The 21,983-nt window shown below is 44.2% G+C and overlaps 1 protein-coding gene across 1 annotated transcript in view; it reads left to right on the forward strand.

The window, feature by feature from the left end:
- The first annotated feature begins 623 nt into the window (after positions 1-623).
- tjp2b (tight junction protein 2b (zona occludens 2)) overlaps positions 624-21,983 on the forward strand; it is a 57,526-nt gene continuing 36,166 nt past the window's right edge. The window contains exon 1 of the mRNA XM_080532251.1: positions 624-853. Coding sequence (XP_080388377.1) covers positions 794-853 — 60 coding nt within the window. The 5' untranslated portion in view covers positions 624-793. The remainder of the gene's footprint in view (positions 854-21,983) is intronic.

Genomic DNA, 21,983 nt, shown 5'->3' on the forward strand with positions numbered 1-21,983 from the left:
CTACCCCGCAAGATATTCAGCCAGTCTTGGAGAGTAGAAGTTTAATAAAAGACTGCAGTCTGTCTTCCAGGATTTAGTTTCAACGTTTTGAATTATGCATTTTTCAGGGACAGTGGCTGGAGATATTCACTGTTTTCTTCCAGTGCGAGATAGGGGACTTTTTTTTGTGCCAAAGCAAATGTTTCTATTAATAGAGAGACTTGCCTATTTATATAACAAAACAGACTTTCAATGCTCCCAGAGGATACCATTGGGATTGTCTGTAAGTAAATACACGTGTTTGTTTACTGTGTGGAACTTTCAGAGAACAGTTAAATCAATGTATCCAATCTGGAATATTCCATTCTGGCAGAGGGGGGGTGGAGTAACACATTATCCCCCAAAAATATGCATAAAATGTTTATTGTACGGAAATATAAGTAGACAGCTGAACTAATTTACATTCCAGTAATCCAATGCGTTCGTAGACGCCAATGAAATTGAGGTACGAGCGCGCAACGTAGACAGACCCCCCCGTTTGGTCTCCGTACATTCATAAAGTGGGTTGGCTGAGTTGAAAGTCGCTCTGTTGGTAAGAATGTTTCTGCTCCTCTGATATCACTGCAATCATTTCCAAAGGAACTGGGAAGCGTTGAGAATTGCAGGCAGCGAAGAAGAACTAAGTTGTATTGCCGCTGTCAAAAACATGTCTCATTTTAGAACGTAGTGATTTTAGGAGAGACACACAAACCATAAGACACTTGTTTTACGGTTAAGATAAAGCGACAGTGTTGCACTACTTCAGAAACGCAGGATGCCCGTGAAAGGAGGAAGAGTTGCTGCTCATCCAAGCAGTAAAAACGAACATGTCGGAGTAAGTGAACTGTAGTTTTAACATTATAGCCATGCAACTTTTTTAGCGCACTCTCAACTCTTTGACATCTGATTGCTTTATGTAAACGAAATTATTATTGGTAGCCTACGTCTCTTAAATCGTAATTATAGACAGAATATTGCTGTAGCCACCTAGATTTTTTAAAATGTTTTGACAGTGTTTTGATCGAGCGAGAAGATAATACCTGAGTATGGATCAACCAATGGCACGACACGCCGTGTGAATTCACCTGTTGAGTTTCGCTCTCTCCGCCAATAGGAATGACGCATCTCATATTTAGCCACATTTCTGCGCGTGTCAAATACGCGCGTGTCAAGTAGTGTAGTTGATCATTGGTCCATGTCCATAATTAACTGGGATCCTTCTTGACATAATGACCCAATAACAAAACTCCATAATCTAGGAATAACCTTTGCTGCGTACTTCTCTATTTCATAAAACACAATAAAGAGTTTCGTAAGAGTTGCAGCCATACCTACCCGCCAAGATGTCACGGCTTGTCTACATTCATTTATACGTTGTAATAAATCGTATCGATAATCGATAATCGATCACACATTATGATTTCGTGACGTTAGAATTATAAGGTTCTATCTCCATTTTTGTCAAAATTGAGTTTTTTACATAGCCTAATCTGATCCATTAGGTGTTTATTAATGCCTGTGTGGTGTTATTTTTTAAAATGTTGACATTTTTTAGTTAGTAATTAATAAAATACAAAGGTTCCATCTCACAAAACATGTGACGGAATGTAAAAACGTTGACGCTCAATATCTCTGAACTACCCTAAACGGAGATAGAACCTTATCATTCTAAGCTCACGATTTGACTAAAGGCAATTGAGAACAATCCAAGCTTTTTTTTTCCACACGCAGAAGTAGTGTTGTCTTTCTGACAACATCCAAGTTTACTGCAATTTCAATTGTGTAATTATGCCTCTGTACCAATAACGCATTCCCACAGTTTATGAAATGTTCTCTTTGCAAATAAATGTCTAAACCAAATGACAAGGTCCTGTAGGAGGAGTGTCTGTTCCTCGATCTGAGGATGTGCTCCCCACCCCATGCCTACCTTACAGAAACATATGTAGGCTACAGTAAATTACATGAAAGGTGATTAAATGTAGCCTATTATTGCACTGCACTGCACTGCACTGCACTTGAAGATTCAACGTATTTGACAGCATCTCAATGCAGCCAGTTGTAACAGTAGACTACATCTCTATCAGGATAAAGCTCTGTTGTCTGGGCCATAACTTGTAATAGGGTCCATGCATGGGGGACTGGGGATGTCTTACAATGTCTCTCTACCCTTGGCTGGTCAAGGCTGACCATTTCTTGGCTTGTCTATGTGTGGAGGGGTGTCTATGGATGCACCCCAAAAGCTCTCTGTCATTTGGCTCAGTATTGTCTGGCTGGCTGGGCTCAGCAGGGGGGTGGCTTAGGGCGCACAGATTACTGGTCATTATTATTAGGCCATGGAGAGCTGCGAGGCACAGGCTGTGTGTGTGTGTGTGTGTGTGTGTGTGTGTGTGTGTGTGTGTGTGTGTGTGTGTGGGTGTGGGTGTGGGTGTGGGTGTGGGTGTGTGTGTGTGTGTGTGTGGGTGCTCGCGTGTGTGCGTGCGTGTGTGCGATTGTGATTGTGTATAATGGTTTGGGGATGATCACATTGCTGACCTCATGACACCCAATGGATTCCACCCCAACTTAAACACTGGTGTGTAATTGGAATCACTGTCCTTTCAGCATTAGATTATACACATGGAACAAACAAACCTAGTTTTGTTTTGACCTTATCTGGAATAGATCATTATTTAACAGTGATTCAGCCCTAGGGTCAATCTTCCACACTATCTCAATGGCTACACTGTTCTTCTACCCGTTCAGCTCTATTTATTTGATTGTGTCCTGTATCTAATTGTTCTTCCCTATTATCAGCACTTGTGGGCTGTGTGAATGAACAGAAAGGAATGAATGACATTGCTGTGTTGATGACACTAGATTCCTGACTGTCTCTGTGCCATTCTCTTTTTCTTGTTTAAAAAAACTGTAAGAGAGGTGATTGTGTGTGTGTGTGTGTATGTGTGTGTGTGCGTGTGTGCGAGTGTGTGTCTGTGTGTGTATGTGTGTGTGTGGGCGTGTGTGTACTGTATGATGACAGTGAGGCTATACGACAGTTTGCGTTTGAGTATGGAGTATGAATAAAGTGAATGAGTATATTTGAATGCGCAATGGGCATAGAATAATGTCTAACTGTTGCCTGGGGGCCAAATGGACCTCTGCTCAGTCAGTGTGCGTGAGTGTGTGCGTGCGTGCAAAGAGTCCCCTCTCCGTCTGACCGCTGGTGGTGGAGCAGGTGGTCCCAGCAGTAATCCCCCAGAAGGCCAGAGGAGGGACGCCTTGGCAGTTCTAATCTCTTGGGGGGGTAGGGGGTAGGGGGTAGGAGGGGCACTTGGATTTGGCCCCCCATCACCCCATCTCCCCACTGCCCAGCCGCCAGCACTCACACTCTATAATTAGGCAGCTCTGGGACGTGATCAGGATGATTCAATTTTTTTCACATTTTCTTGGCTGAAGAAGGAATTACCTCCTGTATTCAAATTTTCCTTTCATGTTTAAGTACATTGGCATTCAAAGAGGGCATTTATGGGATGTACAATTACAGTCTAAGGGTTGTATAAAAGAACAGGTGACCTGTTGGAGAAATGCCTGTATCTAGGGAGGTCTGGTGGAGTTAGAAATCGGAGGACATGCTCATTGTAATGTTTGATACCATTCCTCATTCCATTCTATGTGTTACAATGAGCCTGTCCTCCAATTTCTCCCCTATAGGCCTACTGTACACACTGTACACATTCATTTTTTTTGTATTATGAACAACTTAGTTGCTGTTCACAAGGATATGTTTATTTCCCTGGGAACATTAACTAGAAGTCTACATTTATGTAGTCTTCTAGTTCACAGTCCACCACCTTCACAGCCGTGATAAGATCATTCTATGTGTCCTCCCCTCCTCCCCCTCCCCTCCCCTCCTCCCCCTCAACTCTCTTCAAAATGCAGTTCTTTTATCTGTGTTCACATGCTCTGTTGATGAGTGTGCTTACTGGTAAGCACTTCCTTTCCCACTGGTGATGGTAAAGGGCAGGGGAGGGGGTTTAGGGTGTGGTGGTATTGAAATCCAACCCCTAGGGGAACACATTTGGACCAAATTACCCACAGCCATCTGATCTCTGATTGGCCAGATACATTGGTAGAGTTGTGATTGGGCGTTGCGGGTGTTGTTGCCTGACTCCCTAGGAGGACAGCGGTCATCCTATTCCCGTGTAACGTTGCTCACAGACCAGAAGTATATGACCCTGCCTCATGCAACTAGATGGCATCCCACTTAGCTTTGCAGAATATCTCGGCTATTCTGTTTCTACCGCTAGGAGTTATCCTCAACACTTCCATTACACTTACACACCCACACACACATACTCCCACCCATACACACACACACACACACACACACACACACACTTACACACCCATCCACATGCACAACCCCCCCCCCCCCACACACACACACACACACACACACACAATGCCCCCCTAACCTCTCGTGCCAGCCAGAGATGAGAACGCTCAATGTACATTCCTGCAGCAGATTATCTTGACTTGGCCCTAGCTGTTACTAGTGGACAACAACACTAGCACTTGGCCTCTTTTGCATTCCACCCCCCAAAGCCCCCCCTCCCACCCCCTTTTAGTTCACACATTTAAAATACCCCTCTGTGCTACATACTCCTATGGCATGTTTCACTCAAGCCCCCTTTAGCCCCGGCCATTTCAATTAGCATCCTGTCAGTCCTTCCTCAAGCTAGCAATTGTTTTGATTGTGTCATAGCTGCGATGCTGCCTTGGACAGTAGGAGTGTAGCATGGCTGAGTGGGTTTAAAAGACCCCCGACACCCTTTATTATGGCCACTGACTGACCGAGTACCATGCCAGCCTACTCTACAGTACATGTGCAAAAGAGTAATGCACATAATGTTATATAAACATTACCTACTCTTATACAGCATATCACAATGTTACACAGGAGGTTTTTCACAGTGTTTCCCCAAAGGAGGAGGCTGACAGGCCTTGGTCTTGTGAGTTGCAGCTGCAGTTTGGCAGTATGGTAAGAGGGCTGGACGTGAATAGGAACATTGTTGTTGTTTTTTTATTCCTCATTCTCCCAGGAATATTCCCGAAAGGTTTACACAGCAGCATCATTAAGTACTGTAGCACAAACCTATTTTGGAACCACAGATGAACCACAACGTGACATGTCAACATTGTAGATCCTCCAACCAATCCGAGGCCAGTTATTTGAAAACGTTAGTTTTTTACTGAAATGACATTCATCTCTCTTCCCCATTAGTTTGTGAACTCGACCTGAGCAGAGTATTTTTGGTCTCCCTACCTCCCCCTTCGCGCTGACATTTTCCCTGGGAGAAGCCCCTCTGTTCCGCAGCTGTAATTACATGTAATTGATTGCTTTAAACCCATCAACTAGAGTAGGGGGGGGGCTATTTTAGTGTTGACTCTCCGCTACTAGGGGTCACAGAGACACATCGCCTAGACAGAGTGACGTACAAATGCATGCACGCATGCACGCTCCACCCCCCCCACACACACACACGCTACCTGTGTACCTGTGTTGTCTTTGATTTGATTTAACAATAATTCAAGTGCTCCCATTGGAGATAGACTTTGAGTTCAGAATTATTTAAGAGTAAAGCAGAATGCATGTTCTTCTTTCATCTGTGTTTTATGTTAACATTGATTTAGTCTAACCCTTCCTTGGAGGTGGAAAGAGAGAGAGAGAGAGAGATCTAAGATATGGACCCTAGGGAAGATATAAGTGTGTGTGTGTGTGTGTGTGTGTGTGTGTGTGTGTGTGTGTGTGTGTGTGTGTGTGTGTGTGTATAAGTGAGCCTGTGCAGGCATTGTGTTTGTGTGGGTGGGTGGGTGTATGTGTGTGTTTTTTTGCGTGTGTGCATATGTGTGCAGTGCTTGGCGTTCCACCACATGCCAGAGTTGTTTTTTCCCCTGCGCGATCATGACTAATAAGATATTCCTTATCTAAGAAATGGCAGGAAGAAGGACAGTTTACAAAGCACTTCCTCCACGGCCAGGCTTTCTTTTTCCACCATCACCACACCCCAGGAGTCCAGAGGGCAAGCCAAGCTAAGACCCAGACAGTGTCCTTCTAAGACCTTAGAAGTTACTTACTGGACAAAGTTGTCAGCTACAGCTTGAGAGCTGAAAGCATTAACATTAGAGCACATTCTTACTCTACTCCTTATAGCGTGTGTATGCGTGCGTGTGTGTGTGTGTGTGTGTGTGTGTGTGTGTGTGTGTGTGTGTGTCTCTGTCTGTGTCTGTGTCTACTTCCGTAGAACAGCTGACACTTAAGTAAACATGATCCTCTCTGCATGCCAAATGGACGGTGTGACTCCAGGCCCTGCTTCTCTGGGCCACCGGCATCCCTTGTTTAGAACCATAACAGCCACTGACGTCAATTCATCTCTCTGCGTCAAGGATTTAGTTCACCATTGCTTTTCATATTAGGTCACTTCTGTTTACCTACCGGTACTCTGACAGATTTTATGTCAAGACTAAATTGAGTCTTTTTTCCATTTCTCAAGGTTACCAAACAGAAATACATTTCAATAAGTACACAATCTCATCACAGGCACCTACATTTCAAGGATCATTCGGATAATGTTATTTTGAGAAATTAAAACTTTATGCTAACTAACTAACTTTGTGCAGACAGCTGGCGTGACATTCAGTCGACTGAAAAAAACATACAGCAATTGTATAGCAATAACAGGAAGGAAGTTTCCTCCAGTGAGGGGATTTTTGTTGAACACCAGGAGCAGGAAGGAGGGAGAGGGATGAGGTGTAAGGGGTGAGGGAGAGGGGTGAGGGAGACGGGTGAGGGAGACGGGTGAGGGAGACGGGTGAGGGAGAGGGGTGAGGTGTCCAGAGAAAAGAGGCCGCATCACTGGTGTCTTTCTTACTTATGATCCAACACCCGAGCAGGTCAAGGTTGCCCCGCTTAATACTCCGTAACTACTGTAACACAATAAGTAGAAACTAATTGTGAACCAAATTGGGTACTGTTTTCATTTGTTACCATCAATTCTACTGTAACGAGGTATGATGCTAGAGGAAACCATTGGAGTGTGTATTTTTACCATAGTATTCCCAATGGCACAAACACCAATGTATTTTTTTTTTTACCCCTGACATAATTGGAGAGGAACTTCCTCCTAAGGCCAGCTAGAACAATGGACGGACCCTGTTGTTGATGAGCTGGCTTATAGTAGAAGAGGATGTGGGGGTCAGCTGAGGAAGAAAGACAAATGGAGAGGGGTGGAGAGAGGTAGAGAGAGAGAGAGAGAGAGATGAAAAGGCAGAGGCAAAGAAGAGGGAGAGAGGTGGCTGAGGTGGACATATAGAGATTGAGTTCCTCTCACTGATCTGTGTGTGTGTGTGGGGGGGGGTGGGGGGGGGGGGGCTGCTGTGCTCACTGTGCACTCTGCTGCTAGATGTTCTGTATAGATGCAATCCCAGGTGCAATACTGAAGGGAAGAGTATATCAATAGAACAACAATTTATCAAGTAGGGGAACAAAAAAAGACTTCAAGGACTCACACTCAGGTGGTTTTCATATACTATGTCACATTAGAAATTCTGACTTTCCTAATTGATCATTCCTTCAAATGTATTCAATTCAACCCTTTCTAGAGGGTGCCATACCAATTTTGAGGGAGAAAATAATTCATGAAATCAATGGAGATGATTTAATGTATTTTCTTAATAGGCCTACACTATGGGTCGGTTTCCCACACACAGACGATCTTTCTTCTAAAGGTTTCTCTTAAATAGTGTCTCTCCATTGAAAGTGCAATTTAGGCCACCTCCAGGACAATAGGCTATGAGTCTGTGTGCTTTGCATGGCCTTTGTTATTCTGTGAATGATAATGATGATGACCTCGTCATGGCTTTACACGGTATACTTTCCATACATTTAGCTTTAATCGCTTCATCGTAAACAGGTCACAATGGTACAATGAAGGAAGAGGAATTCAGAATATGCGAATAGAGTGAGTCACTAATGAGATGACATCACAATGGGGACCTCAGACGGGCAGTAAAAGGGCTCGCCCAGTGGAGAGGGCGAATGGAGAACGAGGGCGAGAGAGGGGCGTGCAAATGAAAAGAGTGTGTGTGCGGCGCTTGGGAGGCGCTGGCACTCCAAAGCGAGCATTGTCTAAAACTAAACAAAACAAACAACAAATCGAGCCCCATTGCTTCTATTTGTCTGGAACAATCAGTCTCTCTGAGTGCAGTGTACTTGGCTTATGAAGGGCTGTGTTGAGGAGAGTTAAGGAGTGTCTAGGGGTGGAATCCTAACTCGAGATCCGCACGTGCAGATGTAAACATCGCCAAATTTCCCATTGAACACATACAAGGATTATGCAAATGCCAGAGTTATGCGCGCATAGATGATTCACTTACTTAGACAAATGTACTTGTTGTTAGTCGCTTTGGATACATGCGTCTGCTAAATGTCAAAAATGTAAATGTAAATGGATTCCACCCATGGAGTCATAAGTACATGTTCCAATAATTCACTGATCCGACATGTCTTAATAGACAGGAATACATGAGTGGAGCCTTTGTACACCAACTAAGGCCTTATGCAAACATTTCCACATTGGGATGAATTTGAGATAGATAATGTGGAAACACATGGTCAGGTCACATGGTCCACTCTGGGACCCACATTAGAAGTATTTCAACATAGTTGTTGTGATTCAGAAGTGATGTGAGAGGCTTGCACAGTGGGAGATTCAAGAGTGGAGTTGACCTTTATATCTGCGCTCCGAGATGACATCAGAGATTCCCTGTAACACTTCCACCGTGATGTCTGGTCTGTATATCACAGTGTAATGGATTAGATAGGTCTGCTTCACACAACTGAACACCTAGAGAGAGAGAGAGGGAGGTGGAGGGAGAGAAAGAAAGAAGAAGAAGAGTGGGAGGTGCAGCGTCTTTGAGCCTCGGAAAAGCGCTATATAAATCGAATGTATTATTATTATTATTATTAAAGAAAGAGAGGCAAAGAGAATGGAGAGAGAGAGGGACAGAAAAAGGGAAAAGCAGTGGGTCAAAGCTCTTTTGATTATTTTTTTTACCAAGAAGGGAATTCTGCATCCTTGACTTGATAACATCATTAACAATTTGTCCCCCTCGCTTGTCTGCGGGACTTTAAAGACATTCCTCCAGCTCTCTCAGGGGAGTAACCTCCGTAGGGAGAGGCTTTAGGGATCAGCCAGAAGTCGTCTCATCTCTCTCCCATCTTCCTGGCTCAAGAGACCAGTTGGCTTTAGGGAGGGGCTGCCTGCCTGCCTGCCAGTCTAGCAGTGAGGTCTCAAGGGTTAGCGCTGTGACCACAAGACCCGCCACATGGTCTATATTTACTGGGCAGGAGAGGCTGGATAGACATGCCCATCTGAGAGAGGAGCCTTTGAGATGCCTCAACTCCTCAGTGGAAGCTAGCGTGCATGACCTCCTTGGATCCCAGACTCAAGGTCTAATTGCGATGTTCTTTTGCAATCTGACTCCTCATGGGTGCCCATGTCAGGCCCATATCCATATACAGTCATTGAACACTTTGTTAGGATCGCTCTGCTGGGTAGAGCAAATGCCATTTGCTCTCAAAACAGCCTCAATTTGTGGCATTGATTCCACAGGTTGGAAACATTCCTTTGATATTCTGGTCCGTGATGACCTGATTGCAACAATTCCTTTGCAAAGATTTTTCAGGTGCACTTTCAAGCAATGAGTCTTCTGTTCTACCACAACCCAAATGTGTTCTATTGGATTCACATCCGGGTGATTGGGAAGGCCACTGAAGGACACTGAACTCTGTCATGTTCATGAAACCAATTTGAGACCAATTTTGCTTTGTGACATGGTGCATTATCATGCTGGAAGTAGCCATTAGAAGATGGGTATATTGTGGTCATGAAGGGATGCACACGGTCATACTGGAATAGGCTGTGGCAATCAAACGATGATTGATTGGTATTAACTGGCCCAAAGTGTGCCAAGAAAACATTCCCCACACCATTACACCTCCTCCACCAGCAACTGTTGACAGGTGTACAGGTGTTCCTAATAAATGTTCGGTGAGTATACACTTGTACTCACGATTGGACACGGGCTCTGTTTTGCTGTGCTTGATCCCAGACATGTACCGTCATACTCAGCATACTTTCATAATGTCATCAAGTCCATCTTCAAGCAGCTGTTCTTCTGATAAACAATCTGCTCCACCTACAGGCTGCAGGCAACGTTCAGTTGACTTTTCATAGAGATCTGTCTGAGTGCGATGAGCTCTTAAGTCTAAAAAGACAGTCAACAATACAAAACCACACTGACATACAGTAAATGGCAGATAAACCGATTCTTCATTGAAATATAGGACCCCTTACCAGGGCCATACCAACACTCCAAGACAAACACACTAAAGAATGGGGTCTGTTCTATACATTACATTTCTATCAGCGACCTATTACATCACATCCCACAGAGTAACCCCCCCCCCCCCCTCCCGCGTGGTATGTTCTACTCTGCTAGATGAAACAGAAGCTCGAGTGACAGGTGTATTACCTTTCACCTTGGTGAGGGGAGTTCTCATTGGCTGACAGCTACATGGCGAGACACCCGATTGGTCAAGAGCAGTCAGCCGGAGCCATGTGGGTGGACCCTAAAATTACTCCTGGGCCACTTGTCTTTTATCAGCATGCAAAGCATTGTGGGGGGAGGTACAGGTGTAGATGTAATCTTTGGCCCTGTTTACCTCTCTGTCTCTCTCTCTCTCTCTCTCTCTCTGTCTGTCCCTCCTTTTTTTCTCTCCGTTTGTTTTGCATGTTGGCTGAGCCAGGGATCTGTGACGGAACTGGAATAGTGGCTTTTTGTGTGTGTGTGTGAGTGCGTGTGTGTGTGTGTGAGTGTGTGCGTGTGCGTGTGCGCGTGTGCGTGTGTGGTCAAAATGGTAATGTCTCCTGGACGTTTGCCGCCTGATGCAGGTGTGTACCTATTGATACTGTAAACACTTCAGTTGTGTGCAGTGCATACACACACACCAACCAAGATGGCGGTCAGGTTTCAAGACCAGGTAAGCTCATAGGCATTCAGGCATTTCAGCTACTGTACATACCTGGAATACCTCACTGTACAGCTATACCTTAGCTGTAAGTAGCGGCATTGCACAATGCACACTTGTTCCCTCTGTGCACCTCTGCACTAGGCAGTGGCTGGTCAAGGAGATTGGAATGCGACTGATATGTAAAGTGAGCCAAAAGAAAGACATGCAACACTCTGCATGGGAACGGGACTGCTCTTGTTTTGTACAGTAGGCAGGTTCTGCTGTGTTTCTTATTAAGTCTCCTGCTAGCAGGGTGTCTCTCTCTGTCTAACACGAGGTCAGGCATAGTTCACACAGAGACCGCCCTCACCCCTCCCTGTGAACTGGAGAGTGTTAACATAAACAGTAGATATTTAGATGGTCACAGAATGCGCCCTTGGCGATGGCAGGCCAGACTGGCGTCAGAACAGGGCTGTTTTCCTGTTCTCATAGTGTTGGCAGTGTGTGTGTGTGTGTGTGTGTGGGGGGGGGGGTGTTATGGTTTACACATAGATTTCTGTGTGTACCTGTGTTTTCAGATTAATACCGAGAGAGAATGTGTGTGTGTGTGTGTGTTGTCACAGTGTTGGTAGAGATATCATTCTGTGTGTTGAAACAATGTTTGTGTGGGACAGATAATTCTATTCCCAATGCTCATATGTCATAGGGGAGAATTCTGGCAGAATTCTGTCTGTTCTGTTGTCACAATGTTTGTTCAGCAGATTTATGACCTATGTCTATGTTTGTCTTACATTTTCAATTAAAACTTTAAAGGGCTTCATTGGTATGGGGAACATACGTTTACATACGTTGTCTTCTATATCTATGTTGTGTTCTTACAATGTTCATGTGTAATAGAATTCTATGCGTCTGTGTTGTCACAATGTTCATAAAGATAGAAATCTATGTATGTGTTCCAGGACAGAATACTGTGTTTTTGTGTTGTTCACAGTGTTGGCAGAGAGAGAATGTGATGTTTGTGTTGTCAGAATGGGTGGAGGTACAGTACTGTAGGAGACAGGGTAGGAGGCAGGCTGTTGATATACTTTGTGGAATGTGAGATGGATAAGAAACACACACACACACACACACACACACACACACACCATTGCCCATGTTGTTATTGAGAATAGCATGATCACTGCTGGGCAGTGATGATAAGGCCATGTCGGCATCCAGAGCAAACTCCTAAAAGGGCTTGATTAGAAGACTCATGTTCTTTGGGAAAATTGGCATGAAAGACATAACTGTTGGAAGGCCAACGCTGCCAGTGAGACCTTTTTTCTTCCTCCCCCTATAAGAGCATGAGTGGAAAACAAGCTCCTTTTGTGGCTCCTAATTGATTTTCTTATTTTGTCTGTTTTTTCTTCGCTTCTGTCCATTGTAGCTCTCTTAGACATTGTTTGGTTCTTTTGTTAAGAAAACAAGGGCCTGACCCATTTATCAAGTGTAGAAGAGGTGTGTGTGTGTGTGTGTGTGTGTGTGTGTGTGTGTGTGTGTGTGTGTGTGTGTGTGTGTGTGTGTGTGTGTGTGTGTGTGTGTGTGGCAGTTAGTGATAAACCAACATGGCAACCGTAACCACAGATGTGAAGACAGTCTCCTAGTTCCCATGGTGACCTCTGACATAGCCTACTACAGTATTGTAAGCTACTGTCAGGACTTTTATATTCATGTTTTAGTGTCTCATTGTCTAGCCCCTCTGCCCTCATTATATAGATGGGGAAGTGGTGTGAAACATTTAAATGGTGGTATTCATCTCCTACATAATTAAGGACAATTATATAATAATACATGGGACATCCTTAATTGCTATGGAGCACATTTCCCATAACTTATAAGGGACACTAGGGTGGGAAACTTAAATGATGCTCAGTTTGATTCTGTCAGTTTGAATGCGTTTTCATTAGAATAGTTGTTTTTTTATGTCTCACTCTTTTGACATGGTTATTTTTCATCTTTAGATCCAGTTGTTCAGTAGAACAATAGGAAATCATGGAATATCTGAGTATAATATTTAGAGATGTGCAGAACTGCAGCACTAACCTACCACAGTCTCAGTGTGTTGTTGTCAGGATGCATGTCAGTGATGACCACTTTAACACCAGCACAGTCCATTACACTAACATGCATCCTGCTGATGATGATGTGTGTGTGTGTGTGTGTGTGTGTGTGTGTGTGTGTGTGTGTGTGAGTGTGTGAGTGTGTGAGTGTGTGAGTGTGTGAGTGTGTGAGTGTGTGAGCGTGTGAGCGTGTGAGCGTGTGAGTGTGTGAGCGTGTGAGCGTGTGAGCGTGTGAGCGTGTGAGCGTGTGAGCGTGTGTGTGTCTGTGTCTGTGTCTGTGTCTGTGTCTGTGTCTGTGTCTGTGTGTGTTAGTGTCGGCTATCCGATCACAGCCAACCCAGGACAGCTACAGTACAGTAACAGCAGCCGCCAGAAGCACAGGCCCAAACTACTGGGGGATGCACTAAAAATAACACCACTCCCTTTGCTTTGTACACCCCACTGCCTTCTATACTTTCACAATCCTCCAGTCCTTACGATCCACTTGTTGAAGAGAGGGAGTGAGAGGGACCCCTGACCCCCCTCAAGTAGAACATGTTTATCAGACCAAGCTGTGTGAAACTTCAGATTGCTGTCGTTCTGAAACTGTTTGAATTTCACTGTCTGTACAAGTTGTCTTGGGTATGTTTGGAGATGTAGCAACTGAGACCCATCTGGAATGTAGAGTGTTTTCTTTTTTTAGGCATTTGTAAATATCTACCAACTTAAGTTAACTTGCAGTACAATAGACAGCAAGTGCTTCAAAACGTTCTTAAGAATGTTATTTGTAATGATTCCATCATTCAACACATTTCCTTTTCTCTTAATTTCTGTTATGCTTTATATGTATCATTTTTTCTCCCTAGCCTTTGCCTGACACGACAGTATAACACCAGCTCCAGCCTACGGTAAACGGTTAGCGTTAGCCGAGTGAAACACAGTCCTGGTGCTCGATATGGATCGATGGAACGTGGCCCGTGATGGCCTTAGAGTAGCTCTGTTTCCCTGCGTCTGTCCTAGAGTTACTCTATCGACCCCTCCTCTGCTGATCTTCATTGGCCCGGGGTGGGTGATGCCAGGGGTGGGTGGTGGGGCTCTGACAGGCTGGGTGGTGGGGCTGGACAGCTCAGGAGTTGGGCCTGGGGAGGGAGAAATTGTGTGGGAGGATTTGAAGCTATAGGGATCTGATGGGAATGTATCTGCATTGACAGGGTGAAACTTTGGAGGCCTGTTCGGAGACGGGCTTTTAGGAATAATCTATCTTTTTCTTTCTCTCTCCTACCCCAATGGTACAGGAATCCTTTTGGTAATTATCTTTGTGTGTGTGTGTGTGTGCGCGAGTGCGCGCGCACATGCTTGTTTGTTTGTTTGTTTGTTTGTGTGTGGGGGCGAGTTTGGTCAAGTAGTTGATTCCCATTTCCGATGGTCAGGGTCAGGGTTAGGGTTAGGGTTAATCTGGTCTATGGCAAAAACGTGAAATCAGCCTTACCTCAGGTCCCAGTGAGACCGTTCATTTCATCCAGCTCTCATCGATCGGATTACAATCCCCTGACACCGTTTCCTTTTCCAGTTAGCAAACCCGCTCGGCCGCATACAAGCAATTATCAGCGGTAGTGACATTACTATTTCTAGAGTCAGTCTTGCATTATACAGATTATATTACTACACCCAATCCCTGAAACCTGCTCCGTGTATAGACATCGCTGAGCCCAGGATTGCAACTCAGCCATTCCACTGCAACTGTAGTGTGGATCCCTGTTTGAAGAGGATATGGTAATAGTAATAGTAGCAGTAATAGGAGAGATCATATTCTTAGTCAGGCTAGTAGTAGGGGAGGAATGTAGGACTGCTGCTGGCCTAGTTGTTTACACACACACACACACACACACACACACATACTCACACAGTTGGATGTACAGAGTTATTAGAGCCTCCACAGCGACCTCTCGCTGTCACAATATTGAGAGCGCTCAGCACGCACCCTTGTCAGAGAGCGTCAGTCTTGTGAATCCATGTGGAAGGAGAGATACTAGGTGTTACAGCTGACACAGACCTCCGCCCTCCCATCTGCCCCCCCCCACCCATCAACCCCTCTGCACCCCCACCCGCCCCTCCCTCCTCTCTTCTCTTGAGATTCCCCCCTTCTCTCCGTCTCTCTCTCTCTCCTCACTATTCACTCCCCACTTTCTTTCTCTCTCTCTCCCCCCATCTCCCTCCACCCCGCCCCCCCCCCCCAACCCTAATCAGTGAGTGTGAGATGCCTGTCAGATGTACTACCATGTGATAACTCTACTAGCAGTTCTTCCACTTAGGCTAGTGTTGAGAAAGCCCCAAGACCGTCTCAGACTTCAGACTTTCAACCCCTATTATGAGACTGTATCCATTTTGGATTCAGTCTCATAAGTCAAATATCTGACAGCATTATATTGTAAGACTTGAGCCCAACAGATATATTGGAGCCTCCGTATCAGCACATATTCCTCTGATATTGCACCGATACAACAGCACCAAAGATTCACTATCATTCGAAAAGTATTATTATAGACAGTCAGTGCGATTGGCTTCAAGCAATATGTTTGAAACCTTGTCAGCCATGCTCACCTCAGAAGATCAGCGTGTGTTCTGGCGTCCTTGCAGTGTTATCTGTTATGTCAACATGACATGTCAAAGCTTTGTCAGCAGTAGCCTGCTTGATGGAGAATATGAGAACAGGCCAAAAGGAGTGCTAATGTTGTAGGTTACAGACATAGAAGTCCCCTCTGAGGCATGTATGAGTAGACTACTTAGTCACCACATTAAGAGTCTTTGCCTCCGGCGATAGAGCATCATCAGATGGATTTACCCCGGCAACGAAACAAGTCGTACCTCAATGCAGATAGAGGACACAGAGTTATGCTGTCAACTCAGATCAGATCAGATCAGACAGTATATGACTCCTCAGATCCAGATTTGATATCTCGACTGTTCTTCTAGCACCATCAAAAGGACTTTTGATGCCCAGCCCAGGAGCAGTCAATGTGATTTCTCAATGTGATTTTCCCAAGCCATTTATTTACCAATATACAGTATATATTTAAAAAAAATAAAATAAAAAAATGCCATTTCTTTCTATTCTTGATTTGGAATCAGCTAGTCAGTTCCTTATGTCTCACAGTAGATCCATCTAAATACCCTGAAATGACGAGTTGGCCCCAATCAAATTAACTCAACTGAACTAACTCACTGATGTCAGATGCTAAATCCTAGACGGCACGTCATTTAGCCCCTTCGATTTTCTCCATTTATGTAGAGTAATTGTCTTCACACTTTTAGCGGCATTAAACGGTGCTGAATCACCCCTCTGCTGGATAGATTTCAGCTGAAAAGGTCACCATGGCGATACCCCGGGGCCCGGGTGGCACAGAGCGTGTCTGCTCCACTTTGAAGATTAAACTTCATCGGCCCAGACACCGTTCGCTCCTGACTCCCCTCTTCTCGTCTCGTTCAGGAAAAGGGGGGGGGGGGGGGGGGGGGGGGGGGCGTTGGAGCTGGTTGGTGAGAGGTGGAGGGCTAAGTGGCTTTTGTAACCGTTCTTGTGATCTTGTCGTTTTTTAATTGCCTCCATTCAGCAATGTCAAAAGGGTACTTATTGTGTTATTCCGAGAGCTATTTTGGAGGGGGATTGGAAAATTACAGCTTTGATTGTGGCCCCAGTTGGAGTGGTGATGTTGTGATTTAATGTCGTTCCAGAGGGTCATGCGGGTGAAAAACCCAGGGAGAACGGTTTATTTCTGTCCTACTACTACAGTCTGAGGCGCCATATACTACGTCATGTATCCCCTTGACATGTGATAGAAGGACAGCAGTGTATCATCTGTCAGACTACAATAGTGTCAGACTACTGTAGACGGCGCATCAGCAGTACCCAATGTGAAACAAGTTAGAAATGTAATTCTACATTCAAAGGGACTCAAAGGCAGCTGGATGTTTTATATCACAATATTCGGTACATGGTTTAAATCACAAGTATTTAATATAATACTAGAAAACTGCAAATTATTTAGATTATATGTAAGTTCTATATGTAGGCTATATTATAGTTTTCTTTTGTTATTAGAACATTTTCACCACACATTCCATACCTGTGGACTTGAAAGGGTTTCAGAAGTCGCAAGAGGTGAAAGGGTCATTTCTGTTGTCTCCTCTTGCTGAGAACTGGCCTGGGGAGGCATTGTAGGGGTCATTGTAGTGCACATGTTTGATACCATTCCTCATTCCATTCCGTACATTACAACGAGCCTGTCCTCTGATTTCTACCTCTTTGGATTTCTGCCTCTACTGGAACTGTATTATTGGAGCAGTGTTGTGAGTGGGCTTGTAAAAGGATTTGACTCTCTTGAGTTTCTCCCTGTTCTGTGACCTGTCCCACTATGCCTGCTCAGCTTCTCCCGAATGGTGAGAGTTATTTATAAGGGAAAGATGATGTCTGAAATATTAACAACACAGAGGAAAGAAGAAAACTTTCAATAAGACATGAGATAAAACAATTGAAAAAAGTGCTGCTCTGCTTTTAAGAACAGGAATGGCATGAGGTCTACAGGGACTGGGTAAAGTGCCTGATGGAAGTTGGTCCAATTTAGAGTGAACAATAGTGGATTAACAATCAGCCCCGTTAGGGAAAATCTCCCCAGTTCACTCAAAGCCCCTAATTTAAGAATACTTAGATAAGATGTTACTTTCTTAAGTATTGAATAATACATTCATGATCACAAGGCTAAACTTTTCCACTTAATTTCAATACAAATGTTAAATAATCCCCTGGTTGTTAGGAAATGAATAACTGGGAAGAAAATAACTAACTAGTAACTGCAGGTTTTAAAATACATTCATTTTAAGGTGATATCAATCATCTCCATTCATACATCAACTACTAGGGGTGTAACGGTACACATATTCGAACCGAACATTTTCGGTACGGGTCCTTCGGTTTGGTTTGCGTGAGTACCGAACGAATGCAGCGTTCTTTTACCCACTGCACTTTGTGTGTTGAAGTAAACAGAGTGAAGTGTAAACCCAGCATTTAGGCATTTAAGCAGCCTCTCGCTAACAATTTAGACCGCCATAGGCGTTTTTATAGCCGCGAACCATACTCCGTTGTCGAGAACACAGGTTTTAAACACATGTTGAAAGTAATCAAGCCTTGTTTCGTAGTTCCCTTTCGTCTGCATTTCAGCCAGCAAATCATACCAGCCCTTTATGAACAAGCACAAACTACAGTTGTCCACGACTTATCCAAGATATCTGCCATCACTCTCACGACCTATGGGTGGACATCTATCTATCTATCTATCTATCTATCTATCTCTCTCTCTCTCTCTCTCTCTCTCTCTCTCTCTCTCTCTCTCTCTCTCTCTCTCTCTCTCTCTCTCTCTCTCTCTCTCTCTCTCTCTCTCTCTCTCTCTCTCTCTCTCTCTCTCTCTCTCTCTCTCTCTCTCTCTCTCTCTCTCTCTCTCTCTCTCTCTCTCTCTCTCTCTCTCTCTCTCTCTCTCTATATTGAACCGAAATGTTTGTGTTACACCCCTATCAACTACTATTTGTACACTACAAAAACACTTTCTTACCACCCATTATCCCTTCACGGCACATTCGGCCCACAAATGAAGAGCCTACTGTACAGTACATAATGTAAGCCTAACATTGCTGGCTGTGTACCTTTTGTATTGCGCTACTTTATCAATGCACGTCTTCTTCAGCAACATTTCCTAACGAGGGACTAGAAAGTAGTGAGCCTTTCACACTGGGGCACTTGCTTTCAGTTATTTGTCCTGCTATACTGACAACACAGTGTTGCTAAACAAACAAAACAAGAAGTAGTTCTGTAAATGCGGCAACAACACACAGTGAGCTAATGCTACTTGTTTCATGCGGTACGTTCATGAAATAGTCATGTGCTGTTGCGAGTGGGGTTATACAGACCGTATGTTGTCTTGTTTTGGAGTGTTTTCCCACGAGAACAGCCCAGGGAAAACAACTAGTATTTTTGCTGTTTTTGTAAAGCTCTTTTTGAGCAGAATCCTAATCGGTGTGTATTTTTTGCTTAGTACACAAAGTACTGACAAAAGTTGGCATGGGAAGATGCAGGAGCCGATGTATACTGTACAAGGCTTGTATCATAACTGTCTTTGTGACATGGAAGCGGAAAGCGGTGCAGTGCCACACGCACACGCACACGCTCTTCTACAGTATTAAGTCTCGCGTGATGACATCATGCGTCAAGTTTATTTGGTAGAGTGGTTGTGTGTTGTGTGTGTGTGCGTGTGCATGTGTGTGGTGTGTGTGCGTGTGTGTGTCAACATGTCTATCTGTCTGTCTTTCTGTGTGAGTTGACCTTTCGTGTAACAACTTAGAGGAAAGAAAAGAGACATGAGATACAACAATTGATACATTTCTGCTGGATATTTTAAGGACAGGGATGGCATGAGGTCCAAATTAGACTGAACATTAGTGGATTAACAATCAGGCCCCATTAGAGCAAACCTCCCCAGTTCACTCAAAGCCTCTAACTTAAGAATAGTTAGGTAAGATATGACTTTCTTAAGTAATGAATAATATATTCAGGATCACACGGCAAAACATAAGAGTGCAGTGCTTTAGAAACGTTTAAACGTTTATACGCTTAAATAATTTAAATACATTTTTTAAATAATCCCTTTGAAAGTCCTGCTACAGGTAAGAGAATAACCAACTGCAGTTTAAAAAAAAATCATAAATCTATGTTAAGGTGATAACAATAATTTCATACATATATACATTTGCTTTCACTATTCACTTGTTAAAAAACTAATTACAAAAGGCCCACATCAGTCAGTTTTGTTTCCTGGCTTTTCTTGATAACAATATTCAAAGAAGGGATGCACCGTATCTTTGGAAAAGTAACAAAACAGTAAAAGTAAAATCCCAGAACTACTAATGTGGGCCTTTAATTACATGTGTGTGTGTGTGTGTGTGTGTGTCCGTACGTGCATTTGTGTGCGTGTGCGTGTGCGTGCGTGTGCGTGTGTGTGTGTGTGGTGACGGGAATGTGTTCTGACAGAGTGGAGAGCAGGCCTGTCTGATGCTGTGAGGGCCACCTGCAGACAGGCAGGACCGAGGCCTATGATCTACAGTGGTCCTGACGAGACACACACACACACACACACGCACGTACCGCACACATTTACACTCACATTATGTGCACACACAGAATCCACTCTTTCTCCCCCATTTCTTCTCTCTTTCTCATTCTCTTCCTTTCTTTTTCACAGGCATGCATGCACACACACACACACACACACACACACACACACACACACACAATGGTTGGTCACTGAGTGTGTCACCCTCGGCTCTATGCGGGGTGAAGGATGTAAGCCTCTGTATGGCCTGTGAGTCAAGAGGGAGAGGTACAATGAAAAGGGAGGAAGGCTTGGAGACAGAAAGAGCAACAAGGAGGACACATACTGTTCTGTGGCTGTGGAAATTGATGAGAAGGCTTTTGGAGTATTGTGTAAGTATTGTGCTTGTCCTAGCATTGAAAATCAGATCATGGCACAACGCCAGCACGCAAAGTCAGTATTGCTCTAAACAAACCATTTTCAGCAACAAATTGACAATGTAGCCACACTATCTTTGATATTTTATAATTCTCCAGAATTTACCTCAAAAGGTATGCTTCCGGAGGCACACTCTCTGTGCAGAAGAGAGTGCTCCTTAGACTCTGGCCCAGGTCTTATGGTGCACTTTTTGGTTTCTGTTGATATGAATTATTAAGAGCCTTACCTGACTGCAGAGGATTTGATGTGTCATCCAAGCGGAAATAATGCCCTCATCAACTGTAGCTCCGACAGTTTGACTCCTCTCTGTAGGACTTGTATTTTCCTTGTTGTCCCCTCTTGTTCCCTGTTTCTGGGGTGAGGTACAATTGAATGATTAAGAGTGTTTAGAATCATGCTTCACTGTACAGTAGTGGATGTTGTGCTGAGCACACACACCTTGCCCCTTTTAAGTTGCCACACACACACACACATACACACACACACACACGCACACACACACACGCACAGATATGATGTACATACGCATGCACCACACACACACACACACACACACACACACACACACACACACACACACACACACACACACACAGCATTAGAGTCATGACTTGATCACTTGCCAATCAGACATCTTACTGACAGGGTGATAAGCCAGTTTGCCACTCCTTAAGTGACACAAGGATTGTTTCAGCCCTAGCTGGTTAATTACTGCACTGAGTAGAGTATGTTGGTGCTTCCCGGTGTACTGTAGCACCTACAGTGTGTGTGTGTGTGTGTGTGTGTGTGTGTGTGTGTGTGTGTGTGTGTGTGTGTGTGCGTGTGCGTGTGCGTGTTTTTACATCCCTGGCTTAATATCCCTGACTTGTAACCCCCTCCCCCTCTCTCGGGGGGCTGCTCCTGTAGTGTGTAATTCTGTCCCGTTACAACAGTGTTCAGCTGCCAGTCGTCAAGCTCTGTGGCAGATATGTCACCCTTTCCTCCAATGAGAGGAGTCGTCAATTTCATTGATCTCAGTGGCCACCTGCGGCTTTTGTGGAGCTTTTTTAGGCCTTTGTAGTATTAAATGTGTAACTTTTCATCACTTATGTTCAGTTACAGATATGCAGATATCGATGTATCGATGTACTGTATGTGTGTGTAAATATAGGGCATCATTGTATTAGAATTACATAACACTGGAGAGAGAGAGAGAGAGAGAGAGAGAGAGAGAGAGAGAGAGAGAGAGAGAGAGAGAGAGAGAGAGAGAGAGAGAGAGAGAGAGAG

This window comes from Nansenia antarctica (assembly GCF_963989245.1).
Source record: "Nansenia antarctica genome assembly, chromosome: 5".
NCBI classification, from domain to species: domain Eukaryota; kingdom Metazoa; phylum Chordata; class Actinopteri; order Argentiniformes; family Microstomatidae; genus Nansenia; species Nansenia antarctica.